Source organism: Coprinopsis cinerea (genome assembly GCF_000182895.1).
Source record: "Coprinopsis cinerea okayama7#130 cont3.68 mitochondrial, whole genome shotgun sequence".
Taxonomy (NCBI): Eukaryota; Fungi; Basidiomycota; class Agaricomycetes; order Agaricales; family Psathyrellaceae; genus Coprinopsis; species Coprinopsis cinerea.
Genome location: NW_003307477.1, coordinates 1 through 12,049, shown reverse-complemented (window position 1 = coordinate 12,049; position 12,049 = coordinate 1). Strand labels below are relative to the sequence as shown.

General features: G+C 28.5%; 7 protein-coding genes and 7 non-coding genes across 14 annotated transcripts; 9 read left to right on the top strand and 5 right to left on the bottom strand. All coding sequences in view use genetic code 4, as the record gives it.

Moving 5' to 3' along the window:
• Positions 1–106: 106 nt before the first annotated feature.
• On the bottom strand, positions 107–1,803 carry CC1G_22007 (apocytochrome b; the record flags this gene model as incomplete). Its single annotated transcript has 2 exons — positions 107–896; positions 1,391–1,803. 2 exons carry the CDS (start codon positions 1,801–1,803, stop codon positions 107–109), a joined length of 1,203 nt encoding a protein of 400 aa, XP_022234930.1.
• Positions 1,804–2,517: 714 nt separating this feature from the next.
• CC1G_22207 lies at positions 2,518–2,588 on the bottom strand. Its single transcript has one exon. It is a non-coding gene; the product is annotated as a tRNA-Ile (tRNA).
• Positions 2,589–2,887: 299 nt separating this feature from the next.
• On the top strand, positions 2,888–3,661 carry CC1G_22006 (ATPase subunit 6; the record flags this gene model as incomplete). Its single annotated transcript has 1 exon — positions 2,888–3,661. One exon carries the CDS (start codon positions 2,888–2,890, stop codon positions 3,659–3,661), a length of 774 nt encoding a protein of 257 aa, XP_022234929.1.
• Positions 3,662–4,350: 689 nt separating this feature from the next.
• CC1G_22206 lies at positions 4,351–4,436 on the top strand. Its single transcript has one exon. It is a non-coding gene; the product is annotated as a tRNA-Ser (tRNA).
• Positions 4,437–4,659: 223 nt separating this feature from the next.
• On the top strand, positions 4,660–4,731 carry CC1G_22205. The gene has a single exon. It is a non-coding gene; the product is annotated as a tRNA-Arg (tRNA).
• A 243-nt stretch (positions 4,732–4,974) lies between these two features.
• Positions 4,975–5,047, top strand: CC1G_22204. The gene has a single exon. It is a non-coding gene; the product is annotated as a tRNA-Cys (tRNA).
• Positions 5,048–5,694: 647 nt separating this feature from the next.
• CC1G_22005 (NADH dehydrogenase subunit 6) lies at positions 5,695–6,447 on the top strand (the record flags this gene model as incomplete). Its single annotated transcript has 1 exon — positions 5,695–6,447. One exon carries the CDS (start codon positions 5,695–5,697, stop codon positions 6,445–6,447), a length of 753 nt encoding a protein of 250 aa, XP_022234928.1.
• Positions 6,448–6,521: 74 nt separating this feature from the next.
• Positions 6,522–6,743, top strand: CC1G_22004 (ATP synthase F0 subunit 9; the record flags this gene model as incomplete). The annotated part of the gene is made up of 1 exon: positions 6,522–6,743. One exon carries the CDS (start codon positions 6,522–6,524, stop codon positions 6,741–6,743), a length of 222 nt encoding a protein of 73 aa, XP_022234927.1.
• A 184-nt stretch (positions 6,744–6,927) lies between these two features.
• Positions 6,928–6,998, top strand: CC1G_22203. The gene has a single exon. It is a non-coding gene; the product is annotated as a tRNA-Val (tRNA).
• A 486-nt stretch (positions 6,999–7,484) lies between these two features.
• On the top strand, positions 7,485–7,751 carry CC1G_22003 (NADH dehydrogenase subunit 4L; the record flags this gene model as incomplete). The annotated part of the gene is made up of 1 exon: positions 7,485–7,751. The coding sequence occupies one exon, from the start codon at positions 7,485–7,487 to the stop codon at positions 7,749–7,751; it is 267 nt and encodes an 88-aa protein (XP_022234926.1).
• Positions 7,752–8,257: 506 nt separating this feature from the next.
• Positions 8,258–9,763, top strand: CC1G_22002 (NADH dehydrogenase subunit 5; the record flags this gene model as incomplete). Its single annotated transcript has 1 exon — positions 8,258–9,763. One exon carries the CDS (start codon positions 8,258–8,260, stop codon positions 9,761–9,763), a length of 1,506 nt encoding a protein of 501 aa, XP_022234925.1.
• A 393-nt stretch (positions 9,764–10,156) lies between these two features.
• Positions 10,157–10,229, bottom strand: CC1G_22202. Its single transcript has one exon. It is a non-coding gene; the product is annotated as a tRNA-His (tRNA).
• An 18-nt stretch (positions 10,230–10,247) lies between these two features.
• CC1G_22201 lies at positions 10,248–10,329 on the bottom strand. Its single transcript has one exon. It is a non-coding gene; the product is annotated as a tRNA-Leu (tRNA).
• Positions 10,330–10,620: 291 nt separating this feature from the next.
• CC1G_22001 (NADH dehydrogenase subunit 1) lies at positions 10,621–11,649 on the bottom strand (the record flags this gene model as incomplete). The annotated part of the gene is made up of 1 exon: positions 10,621–11,649. One exon carries the CDS (start codon positions 11,647–11,649, stop codon positions 10,621–10,623), a length of 1,029 nt encoding a protein of 342 aa, XP_022234924.1.
• Between the last annotated feature and the right edge of the window lie 400 nt (positions 11,650–12,049).

Here is a 12,049-nt window from a genome sequence, read left to right as displayed (position 1 = left end):
TTATTATTTCATTAGTTTTCCACAGTTATAACTAATTAACCCCTTGCATTAGCAATTAAAAATAAAACTAGGGGGGTTAATTGGCAATCTGGGTGGTTGTTATTTATTAAGATTCAGTAGCAATATCCATTAAAGTATTTTCTACTATACCAATTGCAGGTACAATAATTAAGAACCATGCAAAATAGAATGCTGTAGAGATTTGTCCAATTTCAACATAAGGAGAATTAGGGTGTTGAGAACCTATCCACATTAAAATTATAAAATCAACAACGAAGAACCAGAAAGCTAATTTCATAGCAGGTCTAAATTGAGAACCTCTAATTCTAGATAAATCAGCAATAGGTAATATTAATAATATTAATAATGACCCGAACATAGCTATTACTCCTAATAATTTATTAGGAATACTTCTTAATATAGCATAAAATGGTAATAAATACCATTCAGGTACAATAGAAGCAGGAGTAACCATAGGATCAGCTGGAATATAATTATCAGAATGTCCTAATAAATTAGGATAGAAGAAAACTATAATAGATAAGATTAAAAAGAATGCAAAAATAGTTACTAAATCTTTAAATATAAAGTAAGGATGCATTGCATATCTATCTCCACTTGAAGTAACTCCATTTGGATTATTTGATCCATGTACATGTAATGCTATTAAATGACCTAAAGCTAATGCAGCTAATAAAAATGGTAATAAATAATGTAAAGAAAAGAATCTATTTAATGTAGCATTTGATACAGAAAATCCACCCCATATTAATTCAACTAAATCTTGACCAAATACAGGTATTGCTGATAATAAATTAGTAATAACTGTTGCACCCCATAATGACATTTGTCCATATGGTAATACATATCCTAAAAAAGCTATCAAATTTTCAAAGCTAAATTATTTTCCCTTGCCTTTGCTTAGTTATTTTTTTTTATAAAAAAATTACCTGCGGGCAAAGGTAAATAGAAAATCTAGCTCCATGTACCTTATCAATCTATTATTCCTCAAGTTTAGGATAAAAACTCTTTCTAATAAATATCACTTAAGGCCTTGTGAGGAATTATTCCCGAAAATTCCGACTGTACATTAAGCACCATTTCAGGCACCCACCAGTGACCCAGTCTGTAGCGATGATATATATCACCGACGGTCTCTAAAATCTATTTTTTTGGTTGACCGTTTTCACTGATATCGCCAACTTAATTGACCCTTGCCTTTACTTAGCTAGGCTACTTGTAGTTGCGTAAGCTACAACTACTAAGATAAATTAAGTCAATACCCCTGTCAGGGTATTCTATTATATAATAATTATTTTTCTATATAGATTACATAATTAAAATAATAGGACTATACATTAATACTTGTAGTTGCGTAAGCTACAACTACTAAGTATTTGTGCATTTTGGCCCATAATTTAAAAAAGCCATCATTAATATTAAAATTATAGTTCCAATTGACCAAACTAATACTCTAGGTGATTTATATGAACCATAATAAATACCTCTTGCTATATGCATATATACAAATATAAAAAAGAAAGATGCTACATTTGCATGAGTATATCTTACTATCCATCCATTATTAACATCTCTCATTATATGTTCTACACTATTAAAAGCAAAATCTACATTTGGCGTATAATGCATTGCTAAAAATGCTCCTGTTAATATTTGTATTATTAAACATACTGCTAATAAAGAACCAAAATTCCATAAATAACTTAAATTAGCTGGTTGAGGAGAATCAACTACATAAGAATTAAATAATCTAAGTAATACATGACTTTTTAATAATCTCATTTTTATTTTATTACTTGCTATCGCAAGTGCAAATACTTTATTTTTTATAGCGTAAGCAAGTAGCAAAAGCAATATTTTTATTGCTGCTGCTGCAGCTGCTTGCTTGGGTAAAATTAAAAAATAAAGCAATTATTTTGTTCGTTCTATTACTTACCTACTTTCAATTTATACCAAAGGCTTAGCTGTTTAGCAAGCTACAGCGCAGCAGACCTTTGGTTGGTAATAAAAAAAAAAGGCAAGCAATAACAAACCTTTTATTTATTTATTTTCTACCTTACTAGCTTCTTGCTTTATTTTTTTTTTAATTGTTACTAGTAAGTAGTAAAATAATTTAATATTTGTTCCTTCTAGTATTCCTTAAGCAAGAAGGTTACAACTCCTCCTGCTGCGTTGGTAACTTGCGATCGCAAGTTACAATCCTTGCCAACCAATAAAAAACAAAATTTATTGTATTGCCAATGCAAGTAGTTGCGTAAGCTACAACTACAACTATTGAGTTGCTTCGCTAGGAGAAAGAAACTCTTGCTTTTTTTAAATTGGTTTATTGTTGCTAATGCTTAAAAAAAAAAAATTTTTTAAAAGCAATTATTATTTATTAATAATTAGCAATCTAACTACTTACTTGCTCCCCCCTAGCTTATGCAATTAAAAAAATAAGCAACTGCTATTTAAGATTAGATTAATTGCTACGCTAGAAAAGAAAAAAAAATAATTTAAGCCCAAGAAGATTTGAACTTCTACAAATTCCTCATCAAGAAATCATTCTACCATTAAATTATAGGCTTAATACTTGTAGTTGTAGCTTACGCAACTACAACTATTGCAGCTATTATTAGTTGCTAATGCAATAACTAGGTTTTTATTCTTTTAAAAACAATAAAAGTAGAATTATTGTGATAGTAAAATTAAATGGCTCCCCTTGCTATAATATATTTTCTAGCTTTATTTGCTAGTAAAAAAAAAAATAAATATTAGCAACCGGTTGCATAAGCAATTGTTTTTTATTTTTTTTAATTACGGTTGCTAATGCAAGGGAATTACTTGCGATAGCTAGTAAGAGAGTTATAGTAGAAATCAAATTAAAATGTCTAATATAAATTTATTTATATTATCTCCTTTAAGTCAATTTGAAGTAACTAGTTTAATAGGTATAAATGCACCTATATTAGGTTATATTCATATAAGTTTAACAAATTTAGCTTTATATAGTATATTTATTTTATTAATAGTAGTAGGTTTACATTTTTATGGAAATAATGATTATAATTTAATTCCAAGTAAATGGTCTATATCATTAGAATCATCTTTTGCTAGTTTAAATACAATGGTAAGAGAACAAGTAGGAAGCCATAGTGAAGTATATTTACCTTTTGTTTATTCAATATTCTTTTTTATATTAATTGGTAATTTAATATCTAATGTTCCTTATTCATTTGCTGTAACAGCTAGTGGAGTAGTAGCTTTAGGATTAAGTTTAACAATATTTATAGGTGTAACTATATTATCACTTTCAATACATGGTGTTAAATTCTTTTCTTTCTTTATTCCTGCTGGAACTCCTTTAGGATTAGTACCTTTATTAGCATTAATTGAATTAATATCATATTTAGCTAGAGCAGTATCTTTAGGAGTAAGGTTATTTGCTAATATTGTTGCTGGTCATACATTATTAAAAATATTATCAACTTATTTATATAAATTATTTACTGGTAATATAATTGTAGCCATTATTACTTTAATACCTTTCACTATTTTCTTAGCTTTAGTAGGTTTAGAAATAGCTGTTTCTTTAATCCAAGCATTTGTTTTCACATTATTAGTTTGTTCATATTTAAAAGATGCTATAGAATTACACTAATTTAAGTTAAGAATTTATTAACCCCCCCCCCTAATACTATTGCACTCCCCTCCCACTCACTAGGTAATAGTAACTAATGCAATAACAGCTAGCATAAGCTAGCAACTAGGAGAAAATATAATGCTAACCTTTCTCTCCTAGCCTAGCCTAGCCTAGTCCTAGTAGCTAAGCTACTACTTATAATTCTGATAATGAACGTAATAAAAATGATGAGTACTAGCTATTGCTACACTAGCGAAGCAACTAATTTTTATCTTGACACAGGTCTTCATGGTGGAAAATTAAGATTAAAAGTTTTACTTATTACTCCTTGCGGTAGCAATTGCATAAGCAATGAGTTGGCGTTGCCAATGCAAGTAATTAATGCAATAACTAGTGTAGCGCAGGGCAGGGCAGGGCAAGGCAGGGCAGGGCAGGAGAGGTAACTAAAAAATTATTATTTCTTACATATATAAGTATATTTACTGCTATCGCAGGTAGTTTTATCTTTCCCTTGCATATGCAACAGAAGCAATTGCTTGTAGTTAAAAAAAAAATAACAGGACTGCAAATGCTGAGGTTACCAGTGCAGTAGCAGGAAAATAATTACTGCAGATAAATCGGTAGGGTTGCATATGCAAGGTTGAGGTTTTGTTTGGAGAGATAACTAATAGCAATAGGATTGCAGAAGCAAGGAAAAAAATAAATAAGGGTACTTGGTCGAGTCTGGTTTATGGCGCTCGTCTTGAAAACGAGTACTTTACAAAAGTCGTCGGTTCGAATCCGACAGTGCCCGTATAATTATTATTATTTCTCTAGCATAAGCAATCCTGTTGTAACCTTCCTGGTGGCGATAGTTGCTAATGCAATAAAAATTTTTTTTATTGCTAAGGTTACAACTAACTAAAGCTAACGTAACATATGCAATAAAATTTTCAGCATTTACAGCTGTAGCTTACGCAAGTTTTGTAGTTGTTATTCCTGCGCTAGTGATAGTAATTAATGCAATTGCAATAAAAATTCTTTTAGTTCAATGGTTAGAACAGCATTCTTCTAAAGTGCATATTCTGGTTCGAATCCGGAAAAGAATAAATTTTCTCCTTGCATTGGCAATTCTCCTTTTTAATCGCAAGTAGTAGCTTACGCCAGCGCAGCAGGAGTTGTTATTCCTGCGCTGATAATAGTAATTAATGCAATAACAACAACTAACAAAAGGTTACAACTATTGCATATGCAACAAAGGAAAAAAAAATAAAAGCAAGTAATTTTTTATTATTGCTAATGCAAGGATTTTAATTAATAGTTACCTTCGGTTACTATGCTGGAAGCGTAAGGGTTAAGTTTACAGATGGTTCTGTAGTAGACCTGCAAAGTCTAAAAAAGAAAGGTTCAATTCCTTCTTAACTCTTGCTTGCATAAGCAATTAAACAAAAAAGGAGCAGCAGCGATACGCAGAATTGTTAAAAATAGCTGCTAACACTGCTGCTTTCACTGTAATATATTAATGTATGCATAGTCATCCTGCCTTTATTATTCTCCTGGTAATAACCAAAGGTAACAATTGCTTTCTTTATTTTTTTCTCCTTGCATAAGCAATCCTTGCGTAGCAATTGCATTAGCAACATGAAGGAGAGGGGAGAGGAGAAAAAAATAATAAGCAATAATACTAAGGAGGGGAAAATGAAATAGTATAGGTCATAATTTCTTGGTTGGTACACAACCTACTAAATTAATTCTTAAAAAAGGTTGCATATGCAAGTTGTCAGGAGAGCCGAAAGAGGAGAATTTAGTTATTAACCTTTAATTTATTTACTTGTATAAATGTTTCCCTTGCTTACACCAGCGCAGCAGCAGGAGTTGAGTAGAGTAGAGAGAAAGAGAAGAAAATATTGAAAGGTTTTAAGTTTTGTATTGCTAACTTCTTTATCTGTTGTAGCTAGTTGCATAAGCAAGTATTTGTTCTATAACTATAACTAGCAAAGGAAAAAGATTAAAGGAAGAGTGAAGCAAGCAATAATTAAATTAATTAAAAAAAAATAAGTAATAAGTAAAATATGAATATAAAAACTTTATTTATAAATCTATTAGCTTTTGGTACTTTACTTTCTAGTATTTTAACAATTACAGCTAAAAATCCAGTTATATCAGTTATATTTTTAATTTCTACTTTTGTATCAGCAGCTGGTTATTTAATATTAATAGGAATACAATTTTTAGGTTTATCATATATAGTAATATATGTAGGTGCAATAGCTGTTTTATTTTTATTTGTAATAATGATGATAAATATAAAACTAACAGATATTTTAGAAACAGGAAGTCAATACACTAAAAATTTACCAATCGCTATTATAATTGGTTCAGTATTTTTATTTATAATATTTACTATTGTTCCTTTAAATATATATAACGTTCCTAGTTTATCTTTTGCAATTAATAATCCTAGCTTTATGCAATTATTTATTGTTTCGGGACAGGAAGGATCTGCTAATGCTGGAGGAATATTAAATTCTTTAAATTCTTTATTAATTGATTTAAATTCTTTATATAATTCATTGCAATTGCAAGAAATAAATAATGTATCAGTTAATTCTGTATTGCCAATGGAATTAAAAGATTTAAATATTGGTTGCATAAGCAAGAGTCTTAATAATTCAACAACAACTATAAACGATTTATTTGTTTTAGATTTCCAACAAATTGAAGTATTAGGACATACTTTATACACTTATGCAAGTATTTTATTTTTATTATTAAGTTTTATTTTATTATTAGCTATGTTTTCTATTATTGTTATTAGTAATTAATTTTTATAAGAGTATTAAGGAAATCTTATTAATTACCAAAGTATGATAGACACTATTAATTATTTAAATTTACAATGTTAGCAGCAGCAAAATACATTGGAGCAGGTTTAGCTTGTTCAGGTTTAATAGGAGCTGGAGCAGGGATTGGGACAGTATTTGGTTCATTAATCATAGCAACAGCAAGAAATCCACAACTTAGAGGTCAATTATTCACTTATGCAATCTTAGGTTTCGCTTTAGCGGAAGCTACAGGATTATTCGCATTAATGATGGCATTCTTATTACTTTACTCATAATTTTAATAAAAAATTGTAAGTAATTTAATTGCTTATTATTAAGAATAACACCCCCCCCCACCTATAGATTCTTGTCCCGATCTAATAGCTTACCGCAAAGAGTTGAGAGTTGTAACCAAAGGTTACCAGCGCAGCTGCACGAGCAGGAGGGTTGCATATGCAAGGGATAAATAAAATGAGGAAAAGGAGGTTAGCTGAGTGGTTTAGCAGTAATTTTACACATTGCAGACAGAGTTTCGATTACTCTACTTCCTAAGAACAAGGCCGAAGGCCGGAGGCCGGAGACTTCTTGCAAAATCAATAATAATTGCAATTATTACATAAGAAAGTAAGCTACTAAGGATAGCTACAGATAGTTTAAAAATCAAAAATGGAAATATTTTCCTGTCTCCTGCAGTTGCTAATTTTTTTTTAATTGCTTATGCAAAGGAAAAATAGTTGCGTAAGCTACTACAATGTAGGAGGCAATAAGAATCAGAAGAATTACTTAGTTACCTTTTTTATTTATTTTTTTCTCCAAAACAACTCCTGGTTGCTGCCCTGGTTACCAAAGGTTACAATATTTTTCTTGCGTAGCAATTGCTATCTATCGCAAGGGAATTAATAGGAGGGAGGAAAATAAAGAAAAGATAAATATTTTTTTAAATTGCTTATGCAAATAAAATATTTAAAGCAAGTAACTAAAGAACTAAACAGAGGATTGGTCTGGATTGGAGAGCAATAAATAATTGCATAAAGCAAATGAATTTACCTTTAATATTATTTTTAATAGGGATATTAGGTTTTATATTAAATAGAAAGAATATTATATTAATGATAATAGCGATAGAAATAATGTTATTATCAGTTACTTTATTAGTATTAATTATGTCTTATGGATTTGATGACAGTATAGGTCAAACTTTTAGTATATTTATAATAACAATAGCTGGAGCAGAATCAGTTATAGGTTTAAGTATATTAGTAGCATATTATAGATTAAGAGGTACAATATCATTAAGAAGTTAATGTATTTATCAATAATAGTATTACCTTTAATAGGATCTTTAATATCAGGATTATTAGGAAGAAAAGTAGGAGTTACAGGATCAAAAATAATAACTTGTACTTGTTTAATACTTAGTTCAATATTAATAAGTATAGCTTATTATGAAGTAGGATTAAGTGGATCAGAAGTAAGTATAAATTTAGGAAGTTGGATAGAATCAGAAATAATGAACATAAGATGGGAATTTTATTTTGATCAATTAACAGTATCATTAGGTTTAGCTGTAATATATTGTTCAACTTTAATACATATTTATACAATAGATTACTTATCAACTGATCCTCATAATCAAAGATTTTTTTCTTATTTATCAGCTTTTACAGCAGGAATGTTAATATTAATAAGTGGTGGAAATTATTTTGTAATGTTTATAGGATGGGAAGCAATAGGAGTAGTATCTTATTTATTAATTAATTATTATTTTACTAGAATACAAGCAAATAAATCTGCTATATTAGCATTTACAATGAATAGAGGAGGAGATATGTTAATGAGTATTGGATTCTTTTCTATATTTGCATTATTTGGTTCTTTAAATTATAATCAAATATTTACTTTAGTACCTTATATGAATGAAACTGCTATTACTATTATTTCTTTATTATTATTAGGTGGTGCTTTAGCTAAAAGTGCTAATATACCATTACATTCTTGGTTACCAGGAAGTATGGAAGCTCCAACACCAGTAAGTGCATTATTACATGCAGCTACACTAGTAACAGCTGGAATATATTTATTATTAAGAAGTTCTCCAATATTAGAATATAGTCCAACATCATTATTAATAATAACTATAATAGGAAGTAGTACAGCTTTTTTTGCAGCAAGTTGTGGATTATTACAGAATGATTTAAAAAGAATAATTGCTTTTAGTACAATATCACAATTAGGATATATGATGATGGCTATTGGATTAAGTCAATATAATATTGCTTTAATGCATACTGTAAATCATGCTTTCTTTAAAGCTTTATTATTTTTAGGTGCAGGTGCTGTAATACATGCTTTTGCTGATGAACAAGATGTAAGAAAAATGGGAGGATTAATTAAATTTTTACCTGTTACTTATTCTGTTATGTTAGTTGGTACTTTAAGTTTATTAGCTACTCCTTATTTAACTGGTTTCTATAGTAAAGATTTAATTTTAGAATTAGCTTTTGGTCAATATAGTTTTATTGGTATGTATGCTTATATTTTAGGAACTATAACAGCAGGTATAACTGCTTTCTATAGTTTTAGATTAATTAGTTTAGTTTTCTTAACTTATCCTAATGGACCTAAAGAATCTTATATAAATTGTCATGAAGCTAATATAGCTACTATAATTCCTTTATTTATATTAGCTATTTTTAGTATTTTCTTTGGATTTGTTCTTTCGGATGTTTACGTAGGAGTAGGTTCTGATTTCTTTAAAAATTCTCTTTTTATTCATCCTAATAATATAGCTTTAATTGAAGCAGAATTCTCTTTAAATCCTTTAATTAAATTATTACCTGCTTTTATCAGTTTATTTGGAGCATTTACTGCAATATTTATATATAATATTTTCCCTAATCCAATGAATCAATTATTATTTAATATAACAACTATTAGCGAAGCAAGTAATTATTTTGCCTTTATTAAAAAAGTTTATTCTTTCTTTAATAGTAAATATTACTTTGATGTTTTATATAACCATTTCTTTGTTAATAAAGGTTTACAACTAGGTTATAAAATATCTAAAGAAATTGATAGAGGAAGTATTGAATTATTTGGTCCTTTTGGATTATCTAATAATTTCTATAATGCAGGTAAAAATATTGCTAAATTAGATACTGGTATTATTACAACTTATTCTTTATATATTACTATTGGTTTATTATCTTTAATTTTATTAGTATTTACTCCTATGTTGATGGATAGTACTGTATTTATTGAAATGAGATTATTTATTATTTATTTAGTTTCTTCTATGGTTATTTTATTTGCTTAATTATTTTACCTAACATTTTTACCCCACACAACACCCCCCCCCCCCATTACTGATTATTTTTACTTCTCTAGCGAAGCAACTCATTCTCATTCTCTAGCGAAGCAACTCATTCTCTAGCGAAGCAACTCATTCTCAAGTATATATAAAACTCATTTATAAAAAAAATTAATTATTTAACTATAATTCTTGCTCTTACCTTCTACCTTCGATAATTGAGAAGTTAAGGTGAGTAATAGATGAGTACTTTATAATAATGAATAATATTTTCTTTAAATAATATAAGTCCTTTTAAATATTATTTATTCAAGTTGTCAAAATTATAAATAAATTGGGTGAGTAACATAAATAAAAAAGTTAGGGTAAGGTCAGAGACTCGAACTCTGAACATGTCGAGGGTAGGTCAGAGACTCGAACTCTGAACATTGTCGCCACAAGACATCATTTTACCAATTAAACTAATCTTACCTCTTTTATAATTATTTTTTACGAGCAAAGAGACTTGAACTCTTACGAAAAATTTCATGAATTCCTAAGATTCACCTGGCTACCAATTTCAGCATACTCGCTATAATAATAAGTCTTATTCCATTGCATTAGCAACTAATACAAGTAATTATAGCATATTAGTTTTAGCAACAGTTTAAATAGTTATTAGTGGAGTGGAGTTGCTTCGCTAGTGGAGTGGAATAAGTATTGTAATTTATTTTATATTTAAAGCTAGGGGGGTTTACTTGCTTAAGTTATTAGTAGCTAATGCAATAAATAAAAAGGACTTCTTTTATTTTTAATGATTAAAAATTCTCCTCTCCTCTAGCGAAGCAACTCCTCTGCTTTGGTATATATTTAAATTGCTGCAGTTAGTAAGGTGATATATTGAATGCTATTAATATACTTGGTATTAAAATTATGAATGCGACACAAACAGGTAATAGATTTAACCAACATAATTCTATTAATTGATCATATCTTAATCTAGGTAATGTAGCTCTGAACCATACAAAAAAGAAACAGAAAATACATGTTTTTAAACCTAAAATAATAGATTGAATATTAAATACAGAATTATTTACAAATAATTCAGGTAATTGATAACCTCCTAAAAAGAATATAGCAGTTATACAACTAAATAATACAATAGAAGAATATTCAGCTAAGAAGAAGAATACAAAAGGTACTGAAGAATGTTCAGTAAAGAATCCAGCAACTAATTCTGATTCTGCTTCTTGTAAATCAAAAGGTGTTCTAGAAGTTTCCGCTAAAATAGCAATAAAATAAAAAATAAAAACAGGTAATAAAGGGAAAATAAACCAAACTGAAATTTGTGTTTCAATAATAGTCATATAATTTAATGAACCTGTTAATATAATTATTATTAATATTGCAGAACTTAAAATTAATTCATATGATATCATTGCTGCTGTTGATCTTAAAGATCCTAAAAAAGCATATTTAGAATTTGCTGACCAACCTGCTAATAAAACACCATATATCCCTAATGAAGATAAAGCTAAAGTATATAATATTCCTATTGATAAATCAGATATTGCTAAACCTTGTCCAAAAGGAATTATACCCCATCCTAATAAACTAAATATTAATGATGATACTGGAGCTAAATAAAATATTACTTTATTAGATTGTGAAGGTATTACTGTTTCCTTTAATATTAATTTTAAAGCATCTGCAAAGGGTTGTAATACTCCATAATATCCTACTGTATTTGGTCCTACTCTTCTCTGATGTGCTGCTAATTGTTTTCTTTCTATTATTGTCATAAAAGCAACTGCTAATAACATAGGAAGTACTATAGTTAATACATCTATTAAATTTAATAATAAAGATTTTAATATTATAATTGTTGCGAAGCTACTACTATTATTTATCATTTCTTTCCTCTTATCCTATTTTTTCAAACATTTTTAATAAAATAGCCTAGCGCAGCAAGACTTTATGACTTGCAGATGCAATCCTTAATCTGCTAATGCAACTTTTATCTTATCTTATCTTATCTTGCAATAGCTATCTTTACCTTGCTTTGCTATATTTTTTTATTACTACGCATAGCAAAAATTTTTTTCTCCCTTGCATATGCAATAGTTGTAACCAAAGGTTACAATCCTTGCATTTACTTTTTTTAATAATTATCTTGCTTACGCATTAAAATAAATAAGCAATTTTATTAAAGGGGAAAAAGGAGTAATTATATTTGTACTAGTATTAGTTTTGTATAACATCTCTTATTCTCTTACACTTGCATAAGCAATTGATTTATAAAAAAATGTTGCT